This window comes from Pristis pectinata, chromosome 5 (genome assembly GCF_009764475.1).
Source record: "Pristis pectinata isolate sPriPec2 chromosome 5, sPriPec2.1.pri, whole genome shotgun sequence".
NCBI classification, from domain to species: Eukaryota; Metazoa; Chordata; class Chondrichthyes; order Rhinopristiformes; family Pristidae; genus Pristis; species Pristis pectinata.
Genome location: NC_067409.1, coordinates 3,657,824 through 3,672,898, shown reverse-complemented (window position 1 = coordinate 3,672,898; position 15,075 = coordinate 3,657,824). Strand labels below are relative to the sequence as shown.

Here is a 15,075-nt window from a genome sequence, read left to right as displayed (position 1 = left end):
CAATACCAATACCAGTAGCACTAACCATTGTTCCTAAATTGAAAGCATAAAACTCTGGGGATACTCACCAGGTCAGGCAGCATCTGTGGAGAGAGAAGCAGAGTTTAGGTGCAAAAAAACAAGCACCAGGAAGAACTCAGCAGGTCAAGCGGCATTTATGGAGGCAGAGGGATGGTAAGATGTTTCAGGTCGAGACCCTGCATCAGGCCTGAGAGTGGAGAAGGAAGAGAGAGCGTATAAAGAGGTGAGAGGGAGGGGGTGAGGTAGGTGCTGGTGGGTGAGAGGTGGGACCAGGTGGGGGAGGGAGGTGATGGGCAGATGGAGACAGTGGCTGGTGGGTGTTGGGTGGAGATAGATGAGGCGAGAGATAAAAGGGGACAGATGAAACCAGGTGGAGAGAGGCACAGAGCTGGGCGACGGAGGGGTGGTGGGGGGACAGAAGAAGGGGTGGGAGGGTGAACCTAGATGGATCAGAAAGAGCGAGAGGGAAACAGAGGGGCTGTGGATTACCTGAAATTGGAAAATACAATGTTCGTACAGAGTTTAGGTGTAGGTCAGAGGCCTTTCTTCAGAACTAGAGAAATATAAGTTGGAAAACAAAAAATGTTTTAAACGGGTGCTGAGAATGAAGGGGTTGTCAGTGAGAAGGTGGGCATCAAGAGAGAATGAACAGGTGCCACTGGGAGAGGGTGGGAAGGTTTCTTAATTGCAGCCAATCTATCCGAGGAGGGTGTCGATGGGAGATGAGGATTGCAGCAAGTCTGAAGTGAAAGATAATGTTGGAAAAAGCCATTGGGATGGACAAAATCTGTGGAGGGAAAAGCAGATTTAACATTGCAAGTTGATGACCCTTTATCAGAAGACAAACTGGAATGGTTGATTATCTGATGTTAATGAATATCAAGGCAGAAATCTTTCCCTCAAGAGCCGGTCACTGACATCAGGAAGCAGGGCGGAGGACACGCCCCTGTCTTTGTCAATGGTGCTGAGGTGGACATGTTGAGAGCTTCAAGTTCCTAGGTGTAAACATCTCCGATAGGTTATCCTGGTCCAACCACATAGACGCTATTGCCAAGAAAACACACCAGCACCTCCACTTCCTCAGATGGCTAAGGAAATTCGACATTTGCCCATTGACCCTCACCAATTTTTACAGACTCAGTACTGAAAGCATCCCATTCAGATGCCTCATGGCTTGGTACGTCATCTGCTCTGCCTGGGACCACAAGAAACTGCAGAGAGTTGTGGACACAGCTCAGCACATCACAGAAACCAGCCTCCCCTCCATGGACTCTGTCTATACTTCTCACTGCGTCAGTAGAGCAGCCAACATAATCAATGACCCCACCCACTCCGGACATTCTCTCTTCTCCCCCTTCCCATCAGGCAGAAGATACAAAAGCCTGAAAGCACGAACCACCAGGCTCAAGGACAGCTTCTACCCCACTGTTATAAGACTATTGAACGGATCTCTAATGGTGAACTCTTGACCTCACAATCTACCTCGTTATGGCCTTGCACCTTATTGTCTGCCTGCACTGCACTTTCTCTGTAACTGGAACACTTTATTCTGCATTGTGTCATTGCTTTTCCCTTGTACTACCTCGATGTACTTATGTTTTGAAATGATTTGTATCGTTGGCTTGCAAAACAAAGTTTTTCACTGTACCTCGGTACATGTGACAATAATAAACCAATAACCAAATCAGATAACCAACAGGGGTGTAATGTGCTTTGATGGAAGATGAATGGTTGGAACAGTACAGAGGCCAAAGGCAGAGAAGGATATGGGTCAAACGCAGGCACGTGTGACGTTCAGATGGACACCTTGGTCAGTATGGACAGGTTGGGCTGAAGGGCCTATTTCCGTGCTGTATGACTATAACTTCCATAGAGCCATAGAACCATAGGACAACACAGCACAATACAGGCCCTTCGGCCCACCATGTTTTGCCGACCTTCAAACCACACCTAAGACTATCTAACCCCTTCCTGCCACATATCCCTCTAACTTAAATTCCTCCATATGCTTAAGTAACAATCTCTTGAACTTGACCAATGTATCAGCCTCCACCACCACCCCAGGCAGTGCATTCCATGCACCAACCACTCTCTGGGTAAAAAACCTCCCTCTGACATCTCCCTTGAACTTCCCCCCCATTACCTTAAAGCCATGCCCTCTTGTATTGAGCATTGGTGCCCTGGGAAAGAGGTGCTGGCTGTCTACTCTATCTATTCCTCTTAATATTTTGTATACCTCTATCATGTTTCCCCTCATCCTCCTCCTTTCCAGTGATAAAGCCCTAGCACCTTAAGCCTCTCCTCATATTCCATACGCTCTAATCCAGGCAGCATCCTGGTAAATCTCCTCTGCACCCTTTCCAACGCCTCCACATCCTTCCTATAATGAGGTGACCAGAACTGGACACAGTACTCTAAGTGTGGTCTAACCAGAGTTTTGTAAAGCTGCATCATTACTTCGCGGCTCTTAAACTCGATCCCTCGACTTATGAAAGCTGACATCCCATAAACTTTCCTAACTACCCTATCCACCTGTGAGGCAACTTTCAGTGATCTGTGGATATGGACCCCCAGATCCCTCTGCTCCTCCACACTCCCCAGAATCCTGCCATTTACCTTGTACTCCGCCTTGGAGTTTGTCCTTCCAAAGTGTACCACCTCACACTTCTCCGGATTGAACTCCATCTGCCGCTTCTCAGCCCAGCTCTGCACCCTATCAATGTCCCTCTGTAAGCTTCGACAACCCTCCACAGTATCCACAACACCACCAATCTTTGTGTCATCCGCAAACTTGCTAACCCAGCCTTCCACCCCCTCATCTAAATCATTAATATATATCACAAAAACTAGAGGTCCCAGAACCGATCCCTGTGGGACACCACTAGTCACAGTCCTCCAATCCGAATGGACTCCCTCCACCACAACCCTCTGCTTTCTACAAGCAAGCCAATTCTGAATTCACGCGGCCTTACCTCCCTGGATCCCTTGGCCTCTGACCTTCTGAAGAAACCTACCATGCGGAATCTTGCCAATGCCTTACTAAAATCTATGTAGACCACATCTACTGCACTACCCTCATCAATCTTCCTGGTCACCTCCTCAAAGAACCCTATCAGGCTTGTGAGGCAAGATCTTCCCTTCACAAAGCCATGCTGGCTGTCCCTAATCAGTCCATGATTCTCTAAATGCTCATAGATCCTATCTCTTAGAATTCTTTCTAACAGCTTACCCACCACAGACATAAGGCTCACTGGTCTGTAATTCCCTGGACTATCCCTACTATTTGAATAAGGGGACAACATTTGCCACCCTCCAATCCTCCGGTAGCATCCCTGTGGACATCGAGGACTCAAAGATCCTAACCAACGGTTCAGCAATCTCCTCCCTTGCCTCACAAAGCAGCCTGGGGAATACTCCATCAGGCCCTGGGGACTTATCTGTCCTAATATTTTCTAACAGCTCCTCTCTCTTGATATCTACATGCTCTAGAACATTACCCTCACCAACACTGTCCTCAGCGTCATCAAGACCCCTCTCCTTGGTGAATACTGAAGAGAAGTATTCATCGAGAACCTCACCCACTTCCACAGTTTCCAGGCACATCCTCCCACCTTTGTCTCTAATCAGACCTACCTTTCCCTAGTCATCCTTCTGCTCTTCACATATGAGAAAAAAGCCTTGGGATTCTCCTTAACCCTACTCGCCAAAGCCTTTTCATGTCCCCTTCTCGCTCTCCTCAGCCCCTTCTTAAGTTCCTTCCTTGCTACTCTATATTCCTCACGAGCCTTAACTGATCGTTGCTGCTTACACCTTATGTATGCTGCCTTCTTCTTCCTAACTAGATGTTCCACTTCTCTTGTCACCCATGGTTCCTTCACCCTGCCACTCCTTCTCTGCCTCACCGGGACAAATTTATCCCTAACATCCTGCAAGAGATCCCTGAACATCGACCACATCTCCATGGTACATTTCCCTTCAAAAATGTCTTCCCAATTTTCAAGTTCTTGCCTTATAGCCTCATAATTTGCCTTTCCCCAATTAAATATCTTCCTGTCCTCTTTGCTCCTATTCCTGTCCATGACAATGCTAAAGGTTATGGAGCAGTGGTCACTGTCTCCCAAATGCTCACCCAGTGATAGATCTGTCACCTGACTCGGTTCATTACCTAAAACTAGATCTAATATGGCATTCCCTCTAGTCAGCCTGTCAACATACTGTGACAGGAATCCGTCCTGGACACACTTCGTGGGGAACCTGAAGGTGGTGGTGGTGTTCCCCTGCATCCGCTGCTCTCGTCCTCCTTGCTGGTAGGGGTTTGGGAGGTGCTGTCGGTGTAGCCTGGGTGAGTAACCGCAGTGCATTTTGTAGACAGTAGACACTGCAGCCACTGGAAGGAGTGAGTGAATTTTCAGGGTGGTTGATGGGTGCCAGACAAGTGGGCTGCTTTGTCCTGGGTGGTGTCGAGCATCTTGATAGTTGATGGAATTGTATTCATCCAGGCAAGTTAGGAGTGTTCCGTCACATTCCTGGCCTGCACCTCGTAGATCGTGGAAAGGCTTTTTCTATCAGGAAGGAGTCACTTATCAAAGGCCCTACTGGGTCACATTGATAGTTGTACCAGAGAAGGGACAAGTACCAATCTAATCTTAGGTGATGTCAACAGGCAAGATTTAAGGTATATAAAATCGTGAGGGGCATAGATAGCTTGAGCAGTCTCTTTTCCAAGGTTGGAAAAATCTAGAGGACATAGATTTGAGGTTAGAGGTGAAAGGTGTAGTAAGAACCTTGAGGGGCAACTTTCTTACGCAGCGGGTGATAGATATATGGAACTAGCTGCCAGAGGAAGTGGTTGAGGCAGGTACGTTAGATACATGTAAGAAGTATGTGCACAGGTATATGAATGACAGGAATTTAGAAGGATATGGGCCAAGTGCTTGGAAATCGGATTTAAGTTGAATATACATCATGTTGACATAGACAGATATGGGCCAAAGGGTCTTTTTCTGTCCTGCACTGTGTAATGAATTGATCTGTATGATCGGTTTGCAAGACAAGTTTCTCACTGTACCTCGGTACAAGTGACAATAATAAATCAATTCCAATTCCAATCTATGACTCTAAGTAGTTGACATGACAGTGTGGGAGCATTATGTGAATATCAAGGTAGGTATGGAAAGAGTTCAGGATGGTCCAGATTTTAAGGTCCTGCGTGGGGGAAGGCTGATTTCAGTATCAAAGTCGAGTTTATTGGCATCTGCACAAGTCCATGTGTGCACAGGTGCAATGAAAAACATACTTGCAGCAGCATCACAGGCACCTATCATCATTTTAGCAGCATTCACAAGAAAAACAGAAATTAAACATCGATTATACACATTTTTTAAAAGAAAGAACACAATTAGGACAAAAAAACAAAGTCCATTTTAGTGCAAAGTGATCAAAGAGGTCATAGAGTTGATAAACTATAGTGATTAGGGCTGTGCCGGTTGGTTCAAGAACTGAATGGTTGAAGGGAAGTAGCTGTTCCTGAACCTGGTGGTGTGGGACTTCAGGCTTCTGTACCTCCTGCCCGATGGGAGCTGCGAGAAGATGGCACGGCCCGGATGGTGGGGATCTTTGATGGACCTTGCCTTCTTGAGGCAGCGCCTCCTGAAGATGCTCTGTACTACCTCAATGCACTCTGTACTAACCCAATGCAACTGCACTGTGTAATGAATTGACCTGTACGATCGGTATGCAAGACAAGTTTTTCACTGTACCTCGGTACAAGTGACAATAATAAACCAATACTAATACTGACAGTGCAGAAGCATGTGCCCTTAATGTATTGGGCAGAGTCCACTACTCTCTGCAGCTTCTTACATTCAGAACCTGGCAAATGTAGACTGGGAGAGCTACTGGCAGGCAGGTCTATATCCGACAAGTGGGAGTCACTGAAAGATAGTGAGGGTTCTCGGCTAATTTGTGCCCTTGAGGGTAAAAGGAAAGGAAAACTGGAAACAGGAGTATAAGAAACACAGGCAGGTACATAACAATGGAATTAGGAGGAAACAGAGGGGGAAGTCAAGCAATCTAGAACATAGAACAGTCCAGCACAGGAACAGGCCCTTTGGCCCACCATGTTGTGCCCTGTTACTACCATCGGGGAGGAGGTACAGGAGCCTGAAGACCTACACCCAACGATTCAGGAACAGCTTCTTCCCCTCCGCCATTAGATTTCTGAACAATGCATGAACCCATGAACCTTGTTATCCCTTTTTGTACTATTTATTTATTTTCGAAACTTATTGTAATTTTATGTCTTTGCACAAGGACGCTGCCAGGTCTTGAGGGACTGAGTTATAGGGAGAGGTTGGACAGGCTAGGCCTTTAATGCTCAGAGCACAGGAGACTGAGAAGTAATCTTATAGAGGTATACAAAATCACGAGGGGCACAGATAGGGTGAACGCACTCAGTGTTTTCCCAGGGTTGGGGAATCAAGAACTAGGGGGCATAGGTTTAGGGTAAGAGGGGAGAGATTTAGTAGGAACTTGAGGGGCAACTTTTTTACACAAAGGGGTGGTGTATATGTGGAATCAGCTGCCAGAGGAAGTTATTGAGGCAGGTACAACAACAACTTTGAAAAACTTTGTAAAGATCTTTGCGTAAAGAACTTTGGCCACTGCTGAACGTGTTTATACATTTAGTGCAACACACTGAGTTCTGGATTTTCTTCGTCCAACTCGGTTTTGCACTAACCCTGCACTAATTTTGTATTCTGTATATACCGTTTTTTGCACAATGTGTACTTGCACAATTTTTTTGTCTGCATTTATTGTATGTCCTCTGTTCTATGTACGTCCTCTGTTGTGTGAGTCTGGGGGAAACAACATTTCGTTCCGCCATGTGTTTTTATAGCATATGGGTGAACTTGAACTTGAACTTGAAAGGACAGTCGGACAGGGACGTGGATTGGAAAGGTTTCAAAGGCTATGGGCCAGATGGGACTAGCTTGGATGGAGCATCTTGGTCAGCATGAACCAGTTGGGCCGATAGCTCTATCAGCTGTATAACTCCACGTACTGTACCGTTGCCACAAAACAACAAATTTCACATCATTGAAATCAGTGACAATAATTCTGATTCTGACCTTATGCCTTCTCCCTTCTGTTTCTCAAATTGTTGGGTAATGATTATGAATCCTGTAAGGGTGGATTTCCATTACCCAAATGGCTGTAATGAGGGGTTTGCTTGTATAAAGCTTAAACATCAGTGTGGACCCATTGACGAAAGGTAAGATCTCTTTATTAGTCACGTGTACATTGAAACACAGAGTGAAATACATCTATTGCGTAGAGTGTTCTGGGGGCAGCCCGCAAGTGTCGCCACGCTTCCGGCGCCAACATAGCACGCCCACAACTTCCTAACCCGTACGTCTTTTTGGAATGTGGGAGGAAACCGGAGCACCCGGAGGAAACCCAAGCAGGCACGGGGAGAACGTACAAACTCCTTACAGACAGCGGCGGGACTTGAACCCGGGTCGCTGGTGCTGTAAAGCGTTACGCTAACCACTACACTATGGAGGAGGAGAAGGGAAGTATTTCAGGTCGGGGTGTGAGCCAGTTCAGCCTATTCTTTTCCCCACTCTGGTTTACAGGGCAGCACTCACTTGGCCGGCTTCTTCATATTTTTTTTCCTGCTGGGAGTGTGGCTCGTCATCACATCCATAGGCAGGCGGAGTCTCATCATTGACTTGAACGAGAACGAGTATGAGTTCTACATCTATCGCTACCTGATGCACAAGGGCCCCCTGGACGAAATCTACATTCGGCTCAAGTCTCAGAAGACTGGTGGGTGAAGCAAGATCTCCTGGGGTGGTGTTGGTAATTGGTTTATTATTGTTACATGTACTGAGATACAGTGAAAAGCTTTTGATTGCATGCCATCCAGACAGATCATTCCATACATAAGTACATCGAGGTAGTAAAAAGGAAAATACAATGCAGAATATAGTAGAACATAGAACAATTACAGCACAGTTCAGGCCCTTTGGCCCACAAAGCTGTGCTAAACATGTTCCTACCCTAGAAATTACTAGGCTTACCCATAGCCCTCTATTTCACTCAGCTCCATGTACCGATCTAACAGTCTCTTGAAAGACCCTATCGTATCTGCCTCCACCACCGTTGCCGGCAGCCCATTCCACGCACTCACCACTCTCTGAGTAAAAAACTTACCCCTGACATCTCCTCTATATCTACTCCCCAGCACCTTAAACCTATGTCCTCTTGTGGCCACCATTTCAGCCCTGGGGAAAAGCCTCTGACTATCTACCCTATCAATACCTCTCATCATCTTATACACCTCTATCAAGTCCCCCCTCATCCTCCGTCTCTCCAAGGAGAAAAGGCCGAATTCCCTCAACCTGCTTTCATAAGGCATGCTCCGCATCCCAGGCAGCATCCTTGTAAATCTCCTCTGCACCCTCTCTATGGCTTCCACATCTTTCCCGTAGTGAGGCGACCAGAACTGAGCACAGTACTCCAAGTGGGGTCTGACCAGGGTCCTATATAGCTGCAACAATGCCTCCCAGCTCCTAAATTCAATTCCCCGATTGATGAATCGTGTTACAGTTACAGAGAAAGTGCAGTGCAGGTAGACAAATAAAGTGCAAGGGCCACGACGAAGTAGATTGGGAGAGGCTAGAGTTGAAGAATCTGATAACAGCGGGATGGAAGCTGTTCTTGAGCCTGGTGGTACGTGCTCGCAAACGTTTGTACCTTTTGCCCGATTGGGGTGGGGGGAGAAGAGGGAATGTCCAGGGTGGGAGGGGTCCTTGATTATGTTGGCTGCTTTCCCGAGTCAGCGGGAAGTGTAGACAGAGTAAGTGGAGGGGAGGCTGGTTTCTGTGATGCGCTGGGCTGTGTCCACAACTCTCTGCAGTTTCTTGCGGTCCTGGGCAGAGCAGTTGCTGTACCAAGCCGTGATGCATCCAGATAGGATGCTTTCTATGGTGCATCTGTAAAAATTTATCATAAAGGAATCATAAAACCCATGACTCACTGACCAAAAAGAAGCTCATTCAACTCATTGAGGTCATGCTGGCACTTTGTGAAATCAAATCCATTTCCCTGACTCTTCTCCCATAGTCCTATCAACTCTCAAGTAGTTATCTCATCTCCATTTGAAGGCCACCATTGAATCCTCTTCCACCACCCTCTCAGACGGTGTTTTCCAGGACGAGTGTGTCCAGGATGGATCCTTAGACCAGTACATTTAGGAGCCAACTTTAAGAGCATAGACTGTCACGGGGATACAAGAGCCACAGAGAGTCATCGAGTAATACAGCACGGAAGCCAGCCCAACCCGTCCATGCCAACCAAGATACCTATTTAAACGTCCCATAGAATAGGAAAGGTTTGGAAGGTTATGGGCCAAATGCTGGCAAATGGGACTATCTTGGATGGGCATCTTGATCAGCATGGACCAGTTGGGCCGAAGGGCCTGTTTCTGTGCTCTATGACTCTATTTGCCTGCATTTGACCCATAATATCCATGTACCTGTCCAAGTGTTTTTTAAATACTTTTCGCTGTCATGGATTAGCTGCAGTGTGTAGGAGTTAGTTATCAATCTGGCTCTGCAAGGTCCTTCAGGGAAAAGTGACCTTAACACGATAGATTTCTTCATTGAGATGGCAAGTGAAGTCGTTCAATTTGAAACCAGGGTCTTAAACCTAAATGAGAGGAAGTCTGAAGTTTTGAGAGTAATACGCAAAGCACTGGAGGACTCAGCAGGTCAGGCAGCACCTATAGAGGGAAATGGACAGTCGCTGTTTCAGGTTGAGATCCTTGCTGCTGTTATACCCAGCCTTAGTGAGCCCCCATCGGCAGAATTATGAGCAGTTCTGATTTCCTCTTTAACCAAGAAAGGGACCTGAGGGGCGACTTTTTCACACAGAAGGTGGTGGGAAAATGGAATGAGCTGCCAGAGGAAGTGGTTCATTCAGGGACAGTAAGGAGGCCAAAGACATTTGGCGTGTCCCCTTTGACACTCACCAACTTTTATCGATGCACCACAGAAAGCATCCTGTCTGGATGCATCACGGCTTGGCACAGCAACTGCTCTGCCCAGGACCACAAGAAACTGCAGAGAGTTGTGGACACAGCCCAGCAGGTCACAGAAACCAGCCTCCTCTCTGTGGACTCTGTCTTTACCTCTCGTTGTCTTGGTGAAGCAGCCGGCATAATCAAAGTCCCCACCCACCCGGGTCATTCTCTCTTCTCTCCTCTCCCATCAGGTAGAAGATACAGGAGCCTGAGGGCACGTACCACCAGACTTAAGGACAGCTTCTACCCCACTGTGATAAGACTATTGAATGGTTTCCTTATACGATGAGATGGATTCTTGACCTCACAATCTACCTTGTTATGACTTTGCATCTTATTGTCTACCTGCAATGCACTTCCCTGTAGCTGTGACACTTTACTCTGTATTCTGTAATTGTTTTTACCTGTACTACCTCAATGCACCATGTACTAACACAATGTAACTGCACTGTGTAATGAATTGACCTGTACGATTGGTATGCAAGACACGTTTTTCACTGTACCTCGGTACAGGTGACAATAATAAACTAATATCAATAACATTTAAAATATATTTGGACAGGTACACGGATAGGAGGGGTTTAGAGGGGTTTGGCCCAAACACAGGCAAATGGAACTAGTTTGCTGGGCACCTTGGTTGACATGGACAAGTTGGGCTGAAGGGCCTGTTTGATGCTGTATGACTCTATGACCTGAAACATCAACTGTCCATTTCCCTCCATAGATTCTGCCTGACCTGTTGAGTTTGCCCAGCATCTTGTCTGTTGTTACAGATTCCAGCATCTGCGGTCTCTCGTGTTTACGAGATACTAGTCTTCATTAGTGGGTACGGACTCAAGGAGCAGGGAGATTATCATTGCAAGTATTGGCCAGGCCACAGCTGGAGTACTGTGTGCAGTTCTGGTCACCACACTACAGGAAGGACATGATTGCACTGGAGAGGGTGCAGAGGAGATTCACCAGCACATTTGCCTGCGATGGAACATTTCAGTTACCAGGAGAGACTGGACAGTCTGGGTTTGATTTCCTCGGAGCGGAGGAGGCTGAGGGGGACCTGAAGGAGGTGTACAAAAATATGAAGAGTTTTGGGGTGCATAGTCAGAAGCCATTCCCCATAGCAGAGATGTCTAAAATTAGAGGGCATGGGTTTAGGGGAAGGGGTAAGAGGTTTAGAGGAGATCTGAGGAAAAACTGTATTTACCCAGAGGGTGGTTGGAATCTGGAACCCAAGACCTGAGGGGGTAGTGGAGGCAGAGACCCTCACAACATTTAAGTATCTAACTGAGCACTTGGATCACCAAGGCAGAGAAGGGTAGGGACTTAGTGCTGGTACATGGGATCAGCATAGATCGGTACTTGATTTTCAGTATGGACAAGGTGGGCCAAAGGGCCTGCTTCGGTGCTGTATGAGACTATGACTGGATGTGAACTACTTGGAACGTAAATCCAGAAGTAGGCAACAGAGATGTGGATCTCAGCTGCAAATCATGTATCCAAACATGAAATCCAAACGTCACCAGTTACTCCCACGATTATAATGTTAGGAGTGAGGAACTGAATGAATTACAGTCTGCGGTCACCAAACTCATCTCTACGGGTAACACACAAAATGCTGGAGGAACTCAGTGGGTCAAGGCAGCATCTATGGAGGGAAATGGACAGTCAACGTTTCAGGTCAAGACCCTTCATCTGGAGTGTAGGATGAGTATAGGGGTTGGGACATTATGCTGCAGTTGTACAAGGCGTTGGTGAGGCCGCACTTGGGACATTGTGTTGAGTTTTGGTCACCCTGCTATAGGAAAGATCCCGTTAAGCTGGAAAGAGTGCAGAGGAGATTTGCAAAGATGTTGCCAGAACTTGAGGGCCTGAGTTATAGGGAGAGGTTGAGCAAGTTGGGGCTTTATTCCTTGGAGTGTAGGAGACTGAGGGGTGGTCTTATAGAGGTGTATAAAATCATGAGGGGCATAGATAGGGTGAATGCACACAGTCTTTTTCCCAGGGTTGGGGAATCGAGAACTAGAGGGCGTAGGTTTAAGGTGAGAGGGGGGAGATTTAATAGGAACCTGAGGGGCAACCTTTTCACCCAGAGGGTGGTCAGTATATGGAACAAGCTGCCAGAGGAAGTGGTTGAGGCAGGTACAATAACAACATTTTAAAGACACTTGGACAGGTTGAGAGGGATATGGGCCAAACACAGGCAATTGGGACCAGCTTAGATGGCAATCTTGGTTGGCATGGACCAGACGGGCTGAAGAACCAGTTTCCCTACTGTATGCCTGTGACACTATAAGGGAGCAGTGGGTGTAGATATATCTGAACCGGGTGCCTGAGGGGTTTTGGGAGGAAGCAGTCTGTGTGACCAATGACCTTTCCACACTGTGTACTACCTTGACATGGTAACCCTGATCCTTCTCCTTCACTCTCCCCAGGTCAGGGAGTGTTCTACTACAGTCTGATCCTCAATGGTCCTCACATTGAATTACTGAATCTGACTGGGATCAAGTTGTCCCAGAACGCAGAGGTAAGCATTGTACTTGTAGAAACATTGAGAAAGGATGGATGTAATTGAACCTTACAAAATCCTACGGCTCGATAGACTGACGTACAATCATGCCTTATGCTCTCGCCCAGTACCATATTCCCACTCTCACCCCAGGCCCTTTAATAGAATTCTGTCTACCTCCTTCTTCAACATATTCAGCAGCCTGACCTCTGCAGCCCTGTGTGGGAGTGAACTCCACAGGCCTCACACCATCTGCGTGAAGAAATTCCTCCTCATCTCCGTTCTTACCTCCTTCTTCAACATATTCAGCAGCCTGACCTCTGCAGCCCTGTGTGGGAGTGAACTCCACAGGCCTCACACCATCTGCGTGAAGAAATTCCTCCTCATCTCCGTTCTAAGTGTCTTACCCCGTATCCTGAGATGGTGGCACACCCCCAGGTGTCTGACATAGAACATAGAACAGTACAGCACAGGAACAAGCCCTTCAGCCCACGATGTTGTGGCAAATTAATTAAGCTAATGATGCCTAATTACACTAACCCCTTCTGCCTGCACACAGTCCATATCCCTCCATTCCCTGCACATTCTTTTGCCTCTCGTAATTTTATAAACCTCTATCAGGTCTCCCCTCAGCCTCCCCCGCTCCAGAGAAAACAACCCGAGTTTGTCCAACCTCTCCTTATAGCTCATGCCCTCTAATCCGGACAGCATCCTGGTGAACCTCTTCTGCACCCTCTTCAAAGCCTCCACATCCTTCCTATAATGGGGCAACCAGAATTAAATGCAATACTCCAGATGCGGCCTAACCAGAGTTTTATAAAGCTGCAACAAAACTTCCTGACTTTGAGCTCACTGCCTCGACTAATAAAGGCAAGCGTGCCATGTCCTCTTTACCACCTGATCAACGTGCAGCAATTCGGAGAAACCAATTTCTATCTCTCAATCTTCATTGGTTCAGACATTAAGCAAGTTAAACGTCTTGGCGCTGGAGAGCTTTAGGGATCACTGGTGCAAAGCCAGCTGTTTCTCTTGAGGCTGGCACGGTGGCTCAGTGAGTAGTGCCACTGCTTCACAGCCCCAGGGACCCCGCGTTCAATCCTGACCTCCCACACTGTCTGTGTGGAGTTTGCACGTTCTCCCTGTGACCACGTGGGTTTCCCCAAGGTGCTCTAAACCACACACACACACACACACACACACGCACACACACTAGGCTAAGGGAACCTGGCAACTCCCTGCCTCGTTCCATAAGACAAAGGAGCAGGAGTAGGCCATTCGGCCCATCGAGTCTGCTCCGCCATTCTATCATGAGCTGATCCATTCTCCCATTTAGCCCCACTCCCTCGCCTTCTCACCATAACCTTTGATGCCCTGGCTACTCAGATACCTATCAATCTCTGCCTTAAATACACCCAATGACTTTGCCTCCACAGCCGCCCGTGGCAACAAATTCCACAGATTCACCGCTCTCTAGCTGAAGAAATTTCTCCGCATCTCTGTTCTGAATGGGCGCCCTTCAATCCTGAAGTCGTGCCCTCTTGTACTAGCCACTCGCAGGGGTACTGGCTGGTGAGGTTCTCCCATTAATCTCCTGACTGACCAGGAGCTCAGTTAGCCAAGGCGTTCCGGGAATACGTTCCATGATTCCGGGCCTGGTCCCAACAGGAACCAGTGCCCTGAAAAAATAATTAATGATGTACCCAATTTCGCCAAAGTCCAGTCAAACTGTTTTTAAACATCAAGGCTAAACCGGTGATAACTATTTCTTTTTCAGAAGCTTGAAAGGCTGGGATTGCGACTGTCTACAAAGTTAAATCTGAACTACTTTGATTGTTTTGATGTATCGCCCAGACACAGTATTAGACACTGGCCGCATTAAAGGAACGAAGACCAGCGAAAGGAGCTGGCAGTTCGGACTGGACACGCATCAGAATAAAATCGCCTCCATGGCTTGTGTTTCACACCTTGAGTTTCAAACACCATCTCCACTCCGTGTCACCCTCCTATGGTTCCTGGGCCCCTCATCATGGGAATCTGTCCTGTAGTTTGGAGACACTATCACAATTATCCTAATGGGTGGCACATACCTGACACTGGAATAGATGCAGCTAAATTTGTAAAATAAATTGGTAAATTGGTTTATTATTGTCACATGTACTGAGGTACAGTGAGAAACTTTGTTTTTCATGCTTTCTGTACAGATCAATTCATCACATCAGTGCATTGAGGTAGCACAAGGGAAAACAATAGCCGAATGCAGAATAAAGTGTTACGGTTGCAGAGAAAGTCCGGTGCAGGCAGACAATAAGATGCAAGGTCATAACAAGGTGAGGTCAAGACTCCATCTTATCGCACTAGGGGACCATTCAGTAGTCTTATAACAGCGGGATAGAAGCTGTCCTTGAGCCTGGTGGTACGTGCTTTCAGGCTTTTGTGTCTTCTGCCCGATGGGAGGGGGGAGAAG

General features: G+C 47.1%; 1 protein-coding gene and 1 long non-coding RNA gene across 2 annotated transcripts in view; both read left to right on the top strand.

Annotated features, from left to right (window-relative positions):
* Positions 1-1,698, top strand: part of LOC127570334 (uncharacterized) — a 28,575-nt gene extending 26,877 nt beyond the window's left edge. Inside the window, exon 9 of the long non-coding RNA XR_007956347.1 lies at positions 906-1,698. This is a non-coding gene — a long non-coding RNA (uncharacterized LOC127570334). The remainder of the gene's footprint in view (positions 1-905) is intronic.
* Positions 1,699-5,151: 3,453 nt separating this feature from the next.
* LOC127570481 (cation channel sperm-associated auxiliary subunit TMEM249-like) lies at positions 5,152-14,657 on the top strand. Its single transcript, XM_052016109.1, has 4 exons — positions 5,152-5,184; positions 7,659-7,851; positions 12,538-12,629; positions 14,386-14,657. The coding sequence occupies exons 1-4, from the start codon at positions 5,152-5,154 to the stop codon at positions 14,488-14,490; spliced, it is 423 nt and encodes a 140-aa protein (XP_051872069.1). The 3' UTR covers positions 14,491-14,657.
* The last annotated feature ends 418 nt before the right edge of the window (positions 14,658-15,075 follow it).

Coding starts and splice junctions, on each gene's coding strand:
- LOC127570481 (XM_052016109.1), top strand. CDS start 5,152: ATGACAGTGTGGGAGCATTATGTGAATATCAAG. Junction 5,185..7,658: donor AGCATTATGTGAATATCAAG/GTAGGTATGGAA, acceptor TCTGGTTTACAG/GGCAGCACTCACTTGGCCGG. Junction 12,630..14,385: donor AGTTGTCCCAGAACGCAGAG/GTAAGCATTGTA, acceptor TTTCTTTTTCAG/AAGCTTGAAAGGCTGGGATT.